The 14,061-nt window shown below is 36.3% G+C and overlaps 1 protein-coding gene across 1 annotated transcript in view; it reads left to right on the top strand.

Moving 5' to 3' along the window:
* The window catches only part of COL24A1 (collagen type XXIV alpha 1 chain), a 260,287-nt gene that overhangs the window by 41,406 nt on the left and 204,820 nt on the right, over window positions 1-14,061 (top strand). The window contains exon 8 of the mRNA XM_037499346.1: window positions 13,835-13,879. Within this exon, the coding sequence (XP_037355243.1) occupies window positions 13,835-13,879 (45 nt within the window). The remainder of the gene's footprint in view (window positions 1-13,834; window positions 13,880-14,061) is intronic.

Consider the following 14,061-nt stretch of genomic DNA (forward strand, 5'->3'; position numbering starts at 1 on the left):
CTCAAGAAAGAGGGGTCTTATGAAAAATAAAAGAAAATCCTTCACTAATGATGGGGACAGAATTCATATGTAGGAGAAAGTCAGAGCCAGTGATAGAATATTCTTTACTGTATTAGGTGACTTATATTTGCTGACTGGTGACTTTAAAGTCATTTTTACACTTTCATATGTCTAAAGTGAAGTATACTTGGTTATAAAGATGACACTCGAGTGTTTTAAAGCGTTCATTTTATTAGGAAATTTCTGCCATAATAAGTATAAAAATTTGAAGTCTGAAGGACAAAAGAGTAGTTAGGATTGTGGATAGCTAGTAAAATGAATAGTTATATGCTATGCAATTTCTAAAGTAAAAGAGAATACTAATTATTCATAAAATATGTTGTGCAGTTTCCCTGGGTTAACACAAGTATAAATCCTCCTCTCTATAGTCATATTTTTTCCAAACACTGAGTTGTTGATTTTCTGCAAGTGATAAGGAATACACAAAATTTATTTTTAGAAAGAAATTTTACAGGATTTTAAAGGCCCCAAAATATTGGACAGTATTTGACTTGATGTGGCTATCATTCATACAATAAATAATAAGCTGAGCTGGTGTAGCGTGACATAGAGTTTTTCTCATGGGAGATTTATGCTGGTATTCAAGTACTGATTACTTGGTTCAAATCCCAGATGACATTTTATAGGTTGATTGACCTTGGGTAGGTTGGTTAATCTCTCTTAAGTTTTAGTTGCCTGATTTGTAAAATGTAAAGATGACACTTCATTTCTTAGGAGTTGTAGAATACATGGGATGAGATAATCCATGCAATACAGTGTGAGACCAATAGGAGTCCTTAATAAATGATAGCTCTCAGGTATTAATATGGTTTTGGAATGGATCTTGATTTCATTTGCTTTCCTTCAGAACCCCTGCTAAAGGCTGAATTATAAAGCAATGGAAAAGGTTTTGATCTCATGTATTTTTCCTCTGATAACTACCACACCCTATTATTCTTAGGGTCTTCAGACTCATTTTCATTCTAACAGTTTTAGAATCTGATAACACTTTTGAGGTTGTTAGTTGCTCCCCAGGAGACATGAAGCTGCGGGATGACCTTTCCTACTAGAATTGGTCTTGATATACAGTCATGGATCCACTTGATTAATCCACTTGCTATGCTTCTGACCACTAAGTATACCTCTGAGGAACTGATGTTGATGAATAGCTATAAAACAAAGAAAACATATATGAACGTTATCTTTATTTTATATTAAAGAAATAGATCAATTACATTGTTGTTGCATCCTAAGGCATTACCTACCCTCTGAGTGAAAAACACTAATCATTACTTTGAAGTTAAATGGTGCCTGTGGTTCATGAAATTAGCTATCTAGATAGGGTAACACAAAGTAATGATTGAGTGGCTATTGTATAGAGTAGCAGTATATATAATTAGAAAAATTTAAAAAACTGACTTTAACCTTTCATTTTAACTTTGCAATTGTACTTAACATAGAAGATACTAGCTTCCGTAGGCCTATGCATACTTTGTGTGGGTACTGACCCATCAGTATTTTAAAATTTTAAGAAGAATATGTTCTTCTTGGTCTGAGTAAGTCTAGTAAAGTGAAATAACAATTTTATTTTAAACAAAGTGGCCCATGGATTGAGTATGTTTTACAGATTCCTTAATGATTTTTTTAACCTTTTGCAAACTGGATGCTATTGTTAACTAACAGAAAATGGAGCCTATAGAAGTCAGGGATTTTGCTCTGTTATCAATTAACAGCTGTAGCTGAATTTTCTCTACAGAAGGTTTAGTTGAAGTATTCAGAAACTGCAATTACTTTCTAAATGAAAGTACTTTTTACATATAAATTGCTTTCAGAATGGGGCGTTTGCAATTGTATGGGGGAATATAAAAATAAAATTTATTATTTAAAAAAAATTAAAAAAATAAATTGCTTTCTAAATGAAAGCATCCATGGTTTACTGTGATTTGACAGTAGTTCAGAACTGTGTTGAAAGATGGGGGATGATTTTGTAGCTTGAGAATGTTTTCTGCTTTCCAGAGTGTGTTTGTTAAAGGAAACTATATACAGATTTTTTAAAATAACAAGTGCTGGTAGGAAAAGGACATCAGGACTCAATCTGAGCTTCAACTATTTTCCACATAATAGGCTTGGGAAGTTTTCATCCACTGTCTATGTGCATGTCTTACTTTGATGTGAATGTACAGTAAAAATACATTTAAAATGAGCCTGATAGACTGTCCCAGTGGATTGTATGAAAAAGGCAAGGAAGGGAAAGACCCATTGTTGCATATAATGCTCAGGCTAATTATGAACTGTTTTTATGGAATTTGCTAACCTTGGTTCATTTTTTGAACTATATAGGTCGTGCTCAGTTACTTCTATGAAATGAATCCATATCAGGAAGACATAGGATAATGGTTCACATTAAATGTAACCTAGGAACGTCTCTTCATCTTTCCAATCCTTCCCTTAAAGTGATAGTTCTACTCCTAAGGTCATGGCAGGAACATAAGTTATTTTGTAAATGAGAAATCTAGGATAAGCTCAAAAATCTAAGAAAATATCTCAGCTTCATTTAGAGTGATGGCAGGATTGACTTAAGAAACTTTGATATTCAAGCCACTGTGCTTTCAGCTGTTCTGTGCGTATTATGAGAGATAAATAAGATGTTTGGGTTTTGAGTAACATGAAGTTTATTATATCTCTTTATAAATCTGTTTTGTGAAATAATATTACTAACATTAATAGTAGCTATTTTATCATTCGATGTTCTGATCTCTCCTGAGATCTTTCTTTTCATCTTAAAAACCCATTGAAATAGGTATTATGTTTAGTATATCATCAGTAAGTTAGTTGAGGTATAAAAGGGTTAAATCACTTACCCAAGACCACACAATTATTAATTGGCAGAGATAGAACTTAAATCTAGCCCTATAATGACACATATGCTCTTTATAACTTTGCTGCTTCCTCAGTAATTAATAATTTATTAAGTTAATATCTGTTAGATGTGTATTTTAATCCTTCTATTGCAAGCATGTATGCAAGAGGAAGTGAAACTTTGTTTTCATGAAAACCAAGGAAACAGATATATTTTTGGATGACAGATAATGACTTCATTATCCTTTTCACTAGAAATGTCTGGAAACAGCAAAGTCTTCTAATAAAAGCCATACTTAAGTACTTTTTAAAATGACTGTAAGAAAGTTGTGTGGAAGATACTGACAACTCAGGAAAGCTGTTGAGATGAATAAACATGAGAATAATGTAAAAAAAAAAATTCTGGACACTAGATTAACATTGAGACAGCATGGGCTTTCCTGGTGGTGCAAGGGGTTAAGCACCACTCTATGAAGCAATTGCAGCCTCAGCAGCATGAGTTCGATCCCTGGCCAGCCAGGGAGCAACCCACATGGCGTGGCAGACTTCTCCTGACTCTCCCGCTGCTCCCCTCAGCAGTGTATTTCAGTCAGTCTGCCTGTTCTATTCCCTATTCTGTCTCTGGCGGGTCCTCTCACTCCCGGGATCTCTGGCCTGTGCCCCAGCTCTTGTATGCATAAATAAATAAGTCTTTTAAAAAAAATTGAGACAACAAAAACAAAGCTAGTACATCAGGAACAGCTACTTTTTCTCTCCAGTAGATTTTTGGTTTGCCTCTTCCCTAGCACATTTTCTCTCTATCTCCCTCCACATTTTTTTTAAATTAGTATTAACATCTTTAACAAAAAATGTGTTTTCCTAGATTGACTGGTTACAGTGCCTCCACTCACTTACATTTATGTAACACTTATTTTCCTAAAACCTAAAGTTTGCTTTCGCTTCCCACTAAGTATCTACATTTTTGCCAAAAAGCAGTTAAGTTGGATCCAGAGTTCATGCTGTGTTGGCTGGAAGTCAAGAGTCATAATTCTGAGCTTGGACTCCAGATGGACTTTTAAATTGGTTTTTAATATAGCTGATCAGTTGTTACATAAATATGGGAAGTCTGCTATTTAAAATTGTGAGAATAATAGCAGTGATTTCAATGGAAGCAGTTTTTCTAGGATTAAGAGAATATGCCAGAAGGGAGCAGTTCAGCACATTTTAGCGTGAAGGTATAACTCAGAGTAATTGTGAAACATGATGCACTTCATTTAAAATAGATTTTTATGAATAATGTTATAATGGTACTTTTCTGAATATAAAAATACTAATTACTGTGGTTTTAGTGATAATTCTAAATCTGAATTTTCATTCCATTTTGGTGGAATTTTTGCATTTATTAAAAGAATTCCTCCTATGGCAGAGGAGGTACACAGTCAATATAGTTGCAAAGTTGGAAAATCAAAAAAGAATATCATGTGCAATGCATGGAGATTCATCAGTCGTTCAGAGTATACAGCTTTTCATGATCTATTGAAAGCAAGGACATTACTATGGACCTACAATGTACTTAACATCAATGAGTATAACAGTAAAATCAGGCTTGCTTTAAAATGAGTGCCTGAAGAGAGAAACTAAGGTTTTACTATTCCATAGTTAACTGTATAGACAATCTTTTTACCTGCCTTCTCTAAATATCTGTGTAGCTATGTCTTCCTTTGGGTTTCCAGGCCCAAGTGTAGTACTGAAAGTCTAGTATAAATTTTGCTGAGAGGCTGTGCTGGCAGCACTGGTATCCTCTCTTCTACAGTCCTCCATTCCCACTAATAGCAGGGGGAGCCAAGAACAAAGCCTACAATCCTAAACTCGCAGGCAAGCTGGCAGTTGCCAAAGTGATGTGACTTTCATTTATTAACAATAAATTCATTGGATTAACATTATTTCAGTTTCCAGGAATCTCAATAAATTTTCTTTGTCCTAAGAAAAAGCTTCATGTAGGACCATTTCAAGAATTAGTTTAGAGTATTATTTTTCTCTGTGAGAACTAGCTGAGACGGACTGCAATTGAGGTTGATGGGACCAAAGAAAAAACTGAGTACTAGTTAAAGGAGGTTGGTAGGTACAGAGGTTGGCACAAGTCTGTTGTAAGTGCATGAGGAAGTATATTTCAAGTTGGGGAAGTGAGTGGAATAGAGAAGATTGTGCTGTTTTCCTATCATTTAAGCTGTCAAGCTCCCCAGTTACCTGGGATCATTCTTTTCTTTAATACTTTTTTTAATTTATAAAAATGCTTACTCTTAAGACTTCAGGAAATTTGTCTTAACCTCCAAATGTGCTCACATCCTTTTATTTTCTTTTCACTCTGAATTCTTACTCAGGGTTTTTTTGTTTTTTTTTTTTTAAATCAACTATGAGCATTGTATCACTATTTTAAAATTTCATCTTAGTTTTCTCTGATTATTTTGGTCAAAACGTTGTTAAACGCCTTTGTCTATGTTCCCTAAGGCATTGCTGATGTGAGTCCTACAATGTTAGACAAATTTTATTATATACTTGGAATTACCAAATGAATAAAGTAATATTACATTACAGAAAAAAAGTAATATTAGTACATTACATTGCATTACAGAAAACTATGCAATGGTAGTGGCTAAAAGAAAATACATGAATAATTTAGGAGATAGACTAAGTTTAAGTGCAGGACTGTATCTTTTTTACTGGGTTATCTCAGCTCAGTGACTGGCACATATTAAGCTTATATTAGTAAATGATTAAACCCCACTGCTCTTATGTTTAATTTACTGTGTTTTACCCCAGTCTTTCCGATCATCCTCCTTCTATGGTAGAGTCTCAAGTCAGTGTTCCCTCTCTCTGGTCTCATTTTCCCTAAGTCTTCTGACTCCAAACATCCTATTCCCCTTTTAGACAGGCTGAGCAAACCTAGTTATTAACCTGTGGCTAATTGCTTATGTGATTTTTGACATTATTCTGAATAAGGTCAACCCATCCCTTCCCCAGCTTCTTGTTATTAGGCAAAAACAAAATATTCAGGGAAGTTGTTTGAAATAAAAGAGCAATTTTCCTCTGACATAAAATGTCATGAACTCTAGGATGATGCGGTTGTTGTGGTTGCATGCTTTCGTCCTGCAATTCTTCAGGTATCCAATATTGTATAAATAAGGTATAGTGCCTGCCCTTAAGGAGTGTACTGTCTAAAAAAGGAAACAGATACACAAGTATATTCTTTTGCTATGGTAAGTGCAATGATGAAAATGTGAGTTGGTTATTATAGTATATAGTTGAGGGTTACTCATACTTCCCTGAAAGAGGGTGGGGCAGTGTTTAGGGTAGTAGGGAAAGAGTTGACATCTGAGCTGAGTCTTCAGAGTAGAAGATATCCTAGTGATCCAGTGATCCGGTAGTTAAGAGGACATGTGCTTTCTACACACAGGTGTCTGAATAGATAGAGGCTTGGTGGCAGAAAACTACCTCCTGAGTCCTGAAGTGTGAGGCAGGAGGTGTCAGGAGAACAGACTTGGGATATTCAAGGGACAAATTATAAAAGAACTTGTATGCCATGGCAGAGCATTTATCGTCTATTAGAGAGCTACTGAAGAGTTTTTAAAAGGGGCATGTCAAAGGCAGTTTCCTAAAAATAATAACTTATTGTGATAGATTTTTAATATGTTTCAAAATATAATTTGTAATTTCCCTATCAACCCGTCCTAAGGAATATGTTCACATAAGTTTTTCTCAGTATATTCATCAGAGAATGATCATATGTTACTAGTTACTAGACCTTTTTTGTTATTCTTATGGGAGTGTAGAAAATAACAAATACTTGCCGAAGACTACATTTTAAACTAATTTTTAAAAATAAAATGCCAGATCCTTAGATTGGAGTTGTACCAAAGTTTGAATATTGGCAGTTTTCCCAGAAACTTACTCCCTTTGCTTTTGAAAACTTTACCAACTAGTGTTTAAGTAGAAAATACATGATGCATATAGTCACAAACATAGGGAATAAATGAAGTCTTTTATAGAATAGTGATGTTGATGACAGTATATTAAAGACATAATGACATTAAAAATGGCAAAAAGTTGTTCTCTCTCATATTTACCTTTCATTTCAAACATTAAGAAAATGAGATAGGGCCTCCCCTGCTGGCACAGCGGTTGAGCGCTGGGTTGCGAAGCTGCCTGCAGCCTCTGCAGCGCCGGTTCGATCCCCGGTCCCCGGCGAGGGTCCCGCATGGTGCGCAGATCTCTTCTGCCGCCCGCTGCTCCCCTCAGCAGTGTATTTCATCTGTCTGCCTGTTCTGCTCCCCGCTCTGGCTCTGGTGAATTCTCTTACCCTCCTGCACTTCTGACTGTACCCAGTGCTTGTATAAATAAATAAATAAATCTTTAAAAAAAAAAAAAAAAGAAAATGAGATATATTGGATTCTTAGAATCTGTTTTTAATTCGAGTTTCCATCCATTCATTCATTCACACAAGTCTCTTCATTAGTTAATTAATGAGCACTTACTATGTGTCAGGCACTGTTCTAAGCACTATGGACACCACATTGACTCAAATATACCTGAAGCTTAAGTTTAAAGAACTTTATATACCATCTCTAACTTTACCACCCAAATTAATTTATAATCATTTTTCACCTAGACCATCCTAATAGCCTCCTGCCTGATCTACTCTCTTCCCTTCTCCCCATCAGAGTCCCCATCTTTGTTTCAGACCACAGAAAGAAATTCCCTTACGTGTGAACCAGAGTTTTTCTTTGATACATCAATTGTATTTGCATTCTTCCTACATCTCCAAGTCCAAATTTGCTTTTATGTATGCCTTTGTTTTTTATTGAATGAAAGTTTTAAAAAGTAGTAATTTTTTTCCAGATTCAAGTTATCGCAGAATACTAGCAATAAAAGGAAATTTTAGCAAGAACATAATTCATACTGTCATTTTACAAGTGAGGACTTTAAAGCTCATGATATAGCTAGTTCATGACAGTTGGTCAAACTGGACTTAGAACTCGGTGTGCTTGGTCTGTTCTTTATTAGCATTAAAAAAAAATGTTTAGGTGCTTTTGATTATAAAGAATAGAGATTTTAGGCTATCTCAAGGAAGAAAAATTCAATCCATTCTGCAGCCTTGAGGGAAACAAGGACCCTAAAACAGGGAATCTAGAAATAGGCCTTATGGCTGGTCCCCTGGGGTCAGGCAGCACTGGGGGGCTGGTAGGGTTAGTTAGCCCATCTTTCCACTGTCCCTTTCTGCAAGAACTAGTACTGATCTCTCTGCATCTGCCTTTTTGTGTTGTCCTGCTTTTCTTCTGACAACTTTCTCAACATAATTTCTGCTTCCTCTCATTTTTTACTTCTACTTTGGCTTTTTTTTTTTAAAGATTTATGCATACAAGAACTGGGATATAGGCAAGAGGTGTGGGAGGGTGAGAGGATTCACCAGAGAGAGAGCGGGGTGCAGAATAGGCAGATCTACAGAAATACACTGCTGAGGGGAGCAGTGGATGGGTCATCAGAGGTCTGCTGTGCCATGGGGGTAGCTCCCTGCCCGGGGATCAAACTCGTGCTGCAGTGGCTGTGGATAGCTTCATAGGTTGCATCTTAACCCCTTGTGCCACCAGGGAGGCCATACTTTGGCTTTCTTGCAGCATATCAAGGCTCTTACTCTTTCTCTTAATCTTTCACTTTGAATCTTTCCAGCTTGAGCTCTCAGTGCGAAGGTACATGCTTTTTTGCCCCCCTTTTTAATAGTCCATCTTACTTTAAAATTATTTGATTGTCCATACTTGTCCCTTTTTAGACAAAACTTTTTCATCCACGTGACCCTATATTATTGTCCTCTCTTAGATCAAGTGCCATCTCCTATAGTGGAGGTGGAATGGGAGGGAGGTTATGAAGAAAATTGATGTGGGCCTCCCATGGTGGCGCAGCAGTTGAGTGCTGGGCTGCGAGGCTGCCCACAGCCTCTGCAGCACCGGTTCAGTTCCTGGCGAGGGTCCCACATGGCGCGACAGACCTCTCCTGCCACGCCTGCTTCTCCCCTCAGCAGTGTATTTCGTTGGTCTGCCTCTTCTGTTTCCCCGCTCTGGCTCTGGTGAATTCTCTTGCCCTCCCGTGCTTCTGACTGTACCCAGTGCTTGTATAAATAAATAAATCTAAAAAAGAAAAGAAAATTGATGTTGCACCCTCATCAGAGTCTCTGGATATGGAAGAATTCAGTACTTAATTAAAAGGGAATAATACAGACAAACGATATCATAATTAACATCTAGTCCACTCTGATAAAGTGCTTTGGGGAGTCAATTATGGAAGAAGTTGTATGACTACTCATTCCATTTCACTATGGGTTAGGAAGAGAAAAAAATAGTGGGAGAAAAATAGATGACTGGATCAAGAAGATGTAGTATATATACACAATGGAATATCATTCAGCTATCGAAAAAGATAAACTCATGCCATTTGCAGCAACGAGGATGGAGCTAGAAGGAATTATGCTCAGTGAAATTATCAGAAGGAAAAAGAAAAATATCGGGTGGTTTCACTTACAGCAGGAATATAGGGGAACCAAATAAGACTCCAGTGTAAAAAAAATACTACAACACACAACAAAGCAAAACCAGACAATTATAAATCAGGGACATACTGCAGGGGAGGAGGAGGGAGAGGGATCAGAGGGAGGGAGGGAGGAGCACAGGGGACTGAGATGATGGTGCACGAGTGCATTGGTGAAGGAAATTCTATGTGGACTACACCTGAGGGGGTGGGGGGAAGCAAATATTGTTAGAAAATGAACAATATTGTAAAAACTTAAAAATAAAAAAAAAAGTGGGAGAAACAGGGGCCAAACAAAGGATAAGTAGCTAGTCACAAGGTTTTACAGAAGTAAAAATAAGTAAATGAATATATTTGGACATGAAAAAAAAAAAAAGACAAGGAAATTATTTCACGGCAGAATCCTCTGTGTGCCTCTTGCCTTGGCTCTTCATTTCTCACTTTCCTGACACTCTCCAGGGAAGCACACGTCCCATCCTCCTGTAGCTCCTGCCTCATCCCAGGGAGCACCGCCTCAGTGCTGAGGACATTTATTTCCTATTATAAAGAATGAAAAAACTTAGCTTTGTGGATAATTTTTTTTGTGGAATCTTATGTAACATTTGAACAACTGAGAACAATGTGTTTCATATGTTGTAATTAGCCTGATCTTTGGCTGTTTTTAAAGTGTAAACTCAGGGGCCTCCCCGGTGGCAAAGCTGGTTGAGCGACGCTGTGAAGCTATCTGCAGTCTCTGCAGTGCTGGTTCGATTCCCAGCCTGCCAGGGAGAAACCCACATGGTGCAGCAGACCTCTCCTGTTGTGCCCGCTGCTTCCCCTCAGCAGTGCTTTCGGTCCATCTGCCTGTTCTGCTTTCCACTCTGTCTCTGGTGAATTCTCTCACACTCCCGTGCCTCTGCCTGTACCCTAGTTCTTGTATGAATAAATCTTAAAAAAAAATAAAGCGTAAACTCAGAGGTTGAGTTAAAGCATTAGATGTATAGATGGCACTGGTAAATGTGTAATGTTAATAACCTTGAGTTAAGAGGTATAATTTCTTTTGATTATTCTTGGTGGGCTATCACTGATGCTTGAGCAAAGTGATGACAATGAGGATAGCCTGTATTCAAGTCTGAGAAAATTAAATAGAAGAGCAGATTGTTCAATTCTTAACAAATTTAACTATCAAAAAAACATGTTTTTACATTACATGAGTGTAGTCAAATCACTTACTTTCTCAGGGCTCAGCTTTTTTACCTATAAAAATGGCAAAAATACCTACTTGGTAGGATTACCATATAATTAAGGTATTTATTTGGCAGTAACTGGCAGGATGCTTAGTGCAAAGTAGCTCAATGCATTTCCTTTGTTTTTCTCCCTTTTTCTTCTTTCTCAAGGCCACTTCTCTGATCTCTAATAGTTTAATCACAAAAGAACCAAGTCCCAGAAGACAGTACTTTTCTTCCATCTTTTTTTTCCCTTGTGTAATTTCCTTGTTAGTAATAAGCTTACACATAACATGCAAATTAAGCAAAAATCTTTGCCTCCCAATTTGCTTTCTTTTTCTGGTCTTTTCTGTTTCCAAGAGACCTCTGTATTTAGGCAGTGTATTTCACTGTTTTAACGTTAGTGTCTCAAAAGTTACATCATTTCCTTATTTTTCAAAGAAGTACTTCTTTTAATTTCCTCATTTTCTAACCAAACATCATTTTCTTTTCCAAATCATTAACCCAAGTTGATTGACCCTCAGTGATTAATCCTAGTGACTCTGTTTCACCCATTATTTTATCTTCTGACACCTTAAAAAATTCATCTTTAGTTTATAGTATATTAATTTGATAGGTCATTTTAGAAGAAAAGGGTGTCTTTGGATGTAATGATAGAGATTAAGATTTAATTTTGATTTTGTTACTTGGAAAAAATTTTTTGGCTAGTAATTTCTTAGCCAGCTTTCTAAAATCCCTTTTGATGTAGCCATAAGCAGCCTCTTTCATTTGTCTTATTACATTCATGGAATACTAAGACAATAACTTGAATTAGAGGTATTGCCTGGATATGATCCAGTATTTCTTTTTTTTTCCATAGTAATATATTATTTTTATTTTATTTTTTTTAAATAATAAATTTTATTTTTATATTCCCCATACAATTGCAGCCCAATTCTGACCCCAATCTGACCCCAATCCCTCCCCTCCCGTCCCTCACCCCCCAAAAAGTGTCTCTGGTTCATAGTTTTTTGTTGATTTTGATTTTCACTTTCTTATAGTTATTCATTTTCCTGGTCCCTTATTTAAGTTTTCTAGATTCCTGCTATGAGTGAGACCATCCGGCATTTTTCTTTTTCTTTTTGGCTTATTTCGCTGAGCATGATCCCTTCCAGCGCCATCCATGTTGCTGCAAATTGCATGTGTTTATCTTTTTTGAATGCTGAGTAATATTCCATGGTATATATGTACCACATCTTCTTGATCCAGTCATCTATTTTTGGGCATTTGGGCTGTTTCCAAAGCTTAGCTATTGTAAATAGTGCTGCTATAAACATAGGGGTGCAGGTGTTCTTTGGAATGGATGTTTCTGTGTCCTTTGGGTAAATACCTAGGAGTGGAATTGCTGGATCATATGGAAGCTCTATGTTTAGTAGGTCCAGAAATCTCCACACAGCTCTCCATAGTGGTTGGACCAGTTTGCACTCCCACCAGCAGTGCAGAAGAGTTCCTTTTTCTCCACACCCTCGCCAACATTTGTTGTTGCTAGTTTTTTTAATATGTGCCATTCTCACTGGTGTAAGATGGTATCTCATGGTAGTTTTGATTTGCATTTCCCTGATGACAAGTGATGTTGAACATTTTTTCATATGTCTGTTGGCCATTTGCATTTCCTCTTCAGAGAAGTTTCTTTTTAGCTCTTCTGCCCATTTTTTGACTGGGTTATTTTCTTTGTTGTTGCTGAGTTTCATCAGCTCTTTGCAGATTTTTGTGATCAGTCCTTTATCATTAGTGTTGTGTGCAAAAATGTTCTCCCAGTTGGTGGGGTTTCTCTTTGTTTTTGTTATTGTCTCTTTTGCTGTGCAGAAGCTCTTTAATTTGATGTAGTCCCAGCTGTTTATCTTTGCCTTCACTATCACTGCTTTGGGTGATGTGTCTGTAAAGATGTCTTTGATGTGCAAATCACGTAGTGTTTCGCCTATATTTCCTTCTATATATTTTATGGTTTCAGATCTTATGTCTAGTTCTTTAATTCATTTTGAGTTGATTTTTGTGTATGGTGTGAGGTAGTGGTCAAGCTTCATTCTTTTGCATGTAGCGACCCAGTTTTCCCAGCACCATTTATTGAACAAACTTTTCTTTGCTCCAATGCATAGTCTTTGCTCCTTTGTCAAAGATTAGTTGACCATAAATCTGTGGGTTTATTTCTGGATTTTCTATTCGATTCCATTGGTCTGTATGTCTGTTCTTGTTCCAATACCATGCAGTTTTGATGATTATGGCTTTGTAGTAGAGTTTGAAGTCTGGGAGTGTGATGCCTCCATTCCCTTCTCTTTTTTTCAGGAGAGCTTTGGCTATTCGGGGTTTTTGGTGATTCCATATGAATTTCATCAATAATTGTTCTATTTCTTTGAAGAATGACATTGAAATTTTGATTGGAATAGCATTGAATCTGTAGATTGCTTTTGGTAGGATGGCCATTTTAATAATGTTTATTCTTCCAATCCATGAGCAGGGTATGTCTTTCCATTTCTTTGTGTCTTCTTCTATTTCTTTTAACAGTGTTTTATAGTTTTCTTTGTATAGGTCCTTTACCTCTTTTGTTAGATTTATTCCCAAATATTTGATATTTTTTGTTTCAATATTAAAAGGGATGGTTTTTTTGATTTCTTCTTCTTCAGATTTATTGTTTGTGTATAGGAAGGCTACTGACTTTTGCATGTTGATTTTGTATCCTACCACTTTACTGAACTGATTGATGAGTTGAATTAGTTTTTCTGTGGAGTTTTTGGGGTTCTCTATGTATATTATCATATATGATCCAGTATTTCAATAATTACAAGCAGATTATGTCAGAGGGCATTTTGTTTCAGCATTATTGAACTACAACCAACTTTGCAAAAAGCTTAGCAAATCCATTGCTAGATTCCAAGTAAATGATGTTTTTTATTTTTCCAGTACTGTGCTACCATTTTAGCTAATAATAATAAATCAAATGACAATCAAAATTCAGTAGAAATTAGTAATAAGAATTAGCAAAAATTAAATTCTTAAGAGCAAGAAATTTTATAAAATAAATTAGAAAGAAATTTTATTGATGAGGAAATCAAAAGTAGGAGTAAAAGTAGCTTAGAACTTATATTTAGTTATTTGGCTTTTGTGGGCTTCTCATACCTTTCTTCACTTTATCCCTGCAGGGTCTCAAAGGACATCCGGGGCTCCCAGGACTTCGGGGTGAACAGGTAAATGCTTCCTTTATAATTGTAAGACTTGCGTCTTCTCCAATGCAGAAGTCACATATTTCGGAAAATCATTGAGAGATTATTTCCCCTCACATACTATTTTAATTTTTCTTAATGACTTTTACTCTGTTTACAGGATAAGCTTTTAATTGATTATTTGTTATAGTTTCATTTTTTTCAGA

The sequence above is a fragment of the Talpa occidentalis genome, unplaced genomic scaffold (genome assembly GCF_014898055.3).
Source record: "Talpa occidentalis isolate TD23 unplaced genomic scaffold, MPIMG_talOcc4v2.1 talOcc4.9, whole genome shotgun sequence".
In the NCBI taxonomy this organism is placed as follows: domain Eukaryota; kingdom Metazoa; phylum Chordata; class Mammalia; order Eulipotyphla; family Talpidae; genus Talpa; species Talpa occidentalis.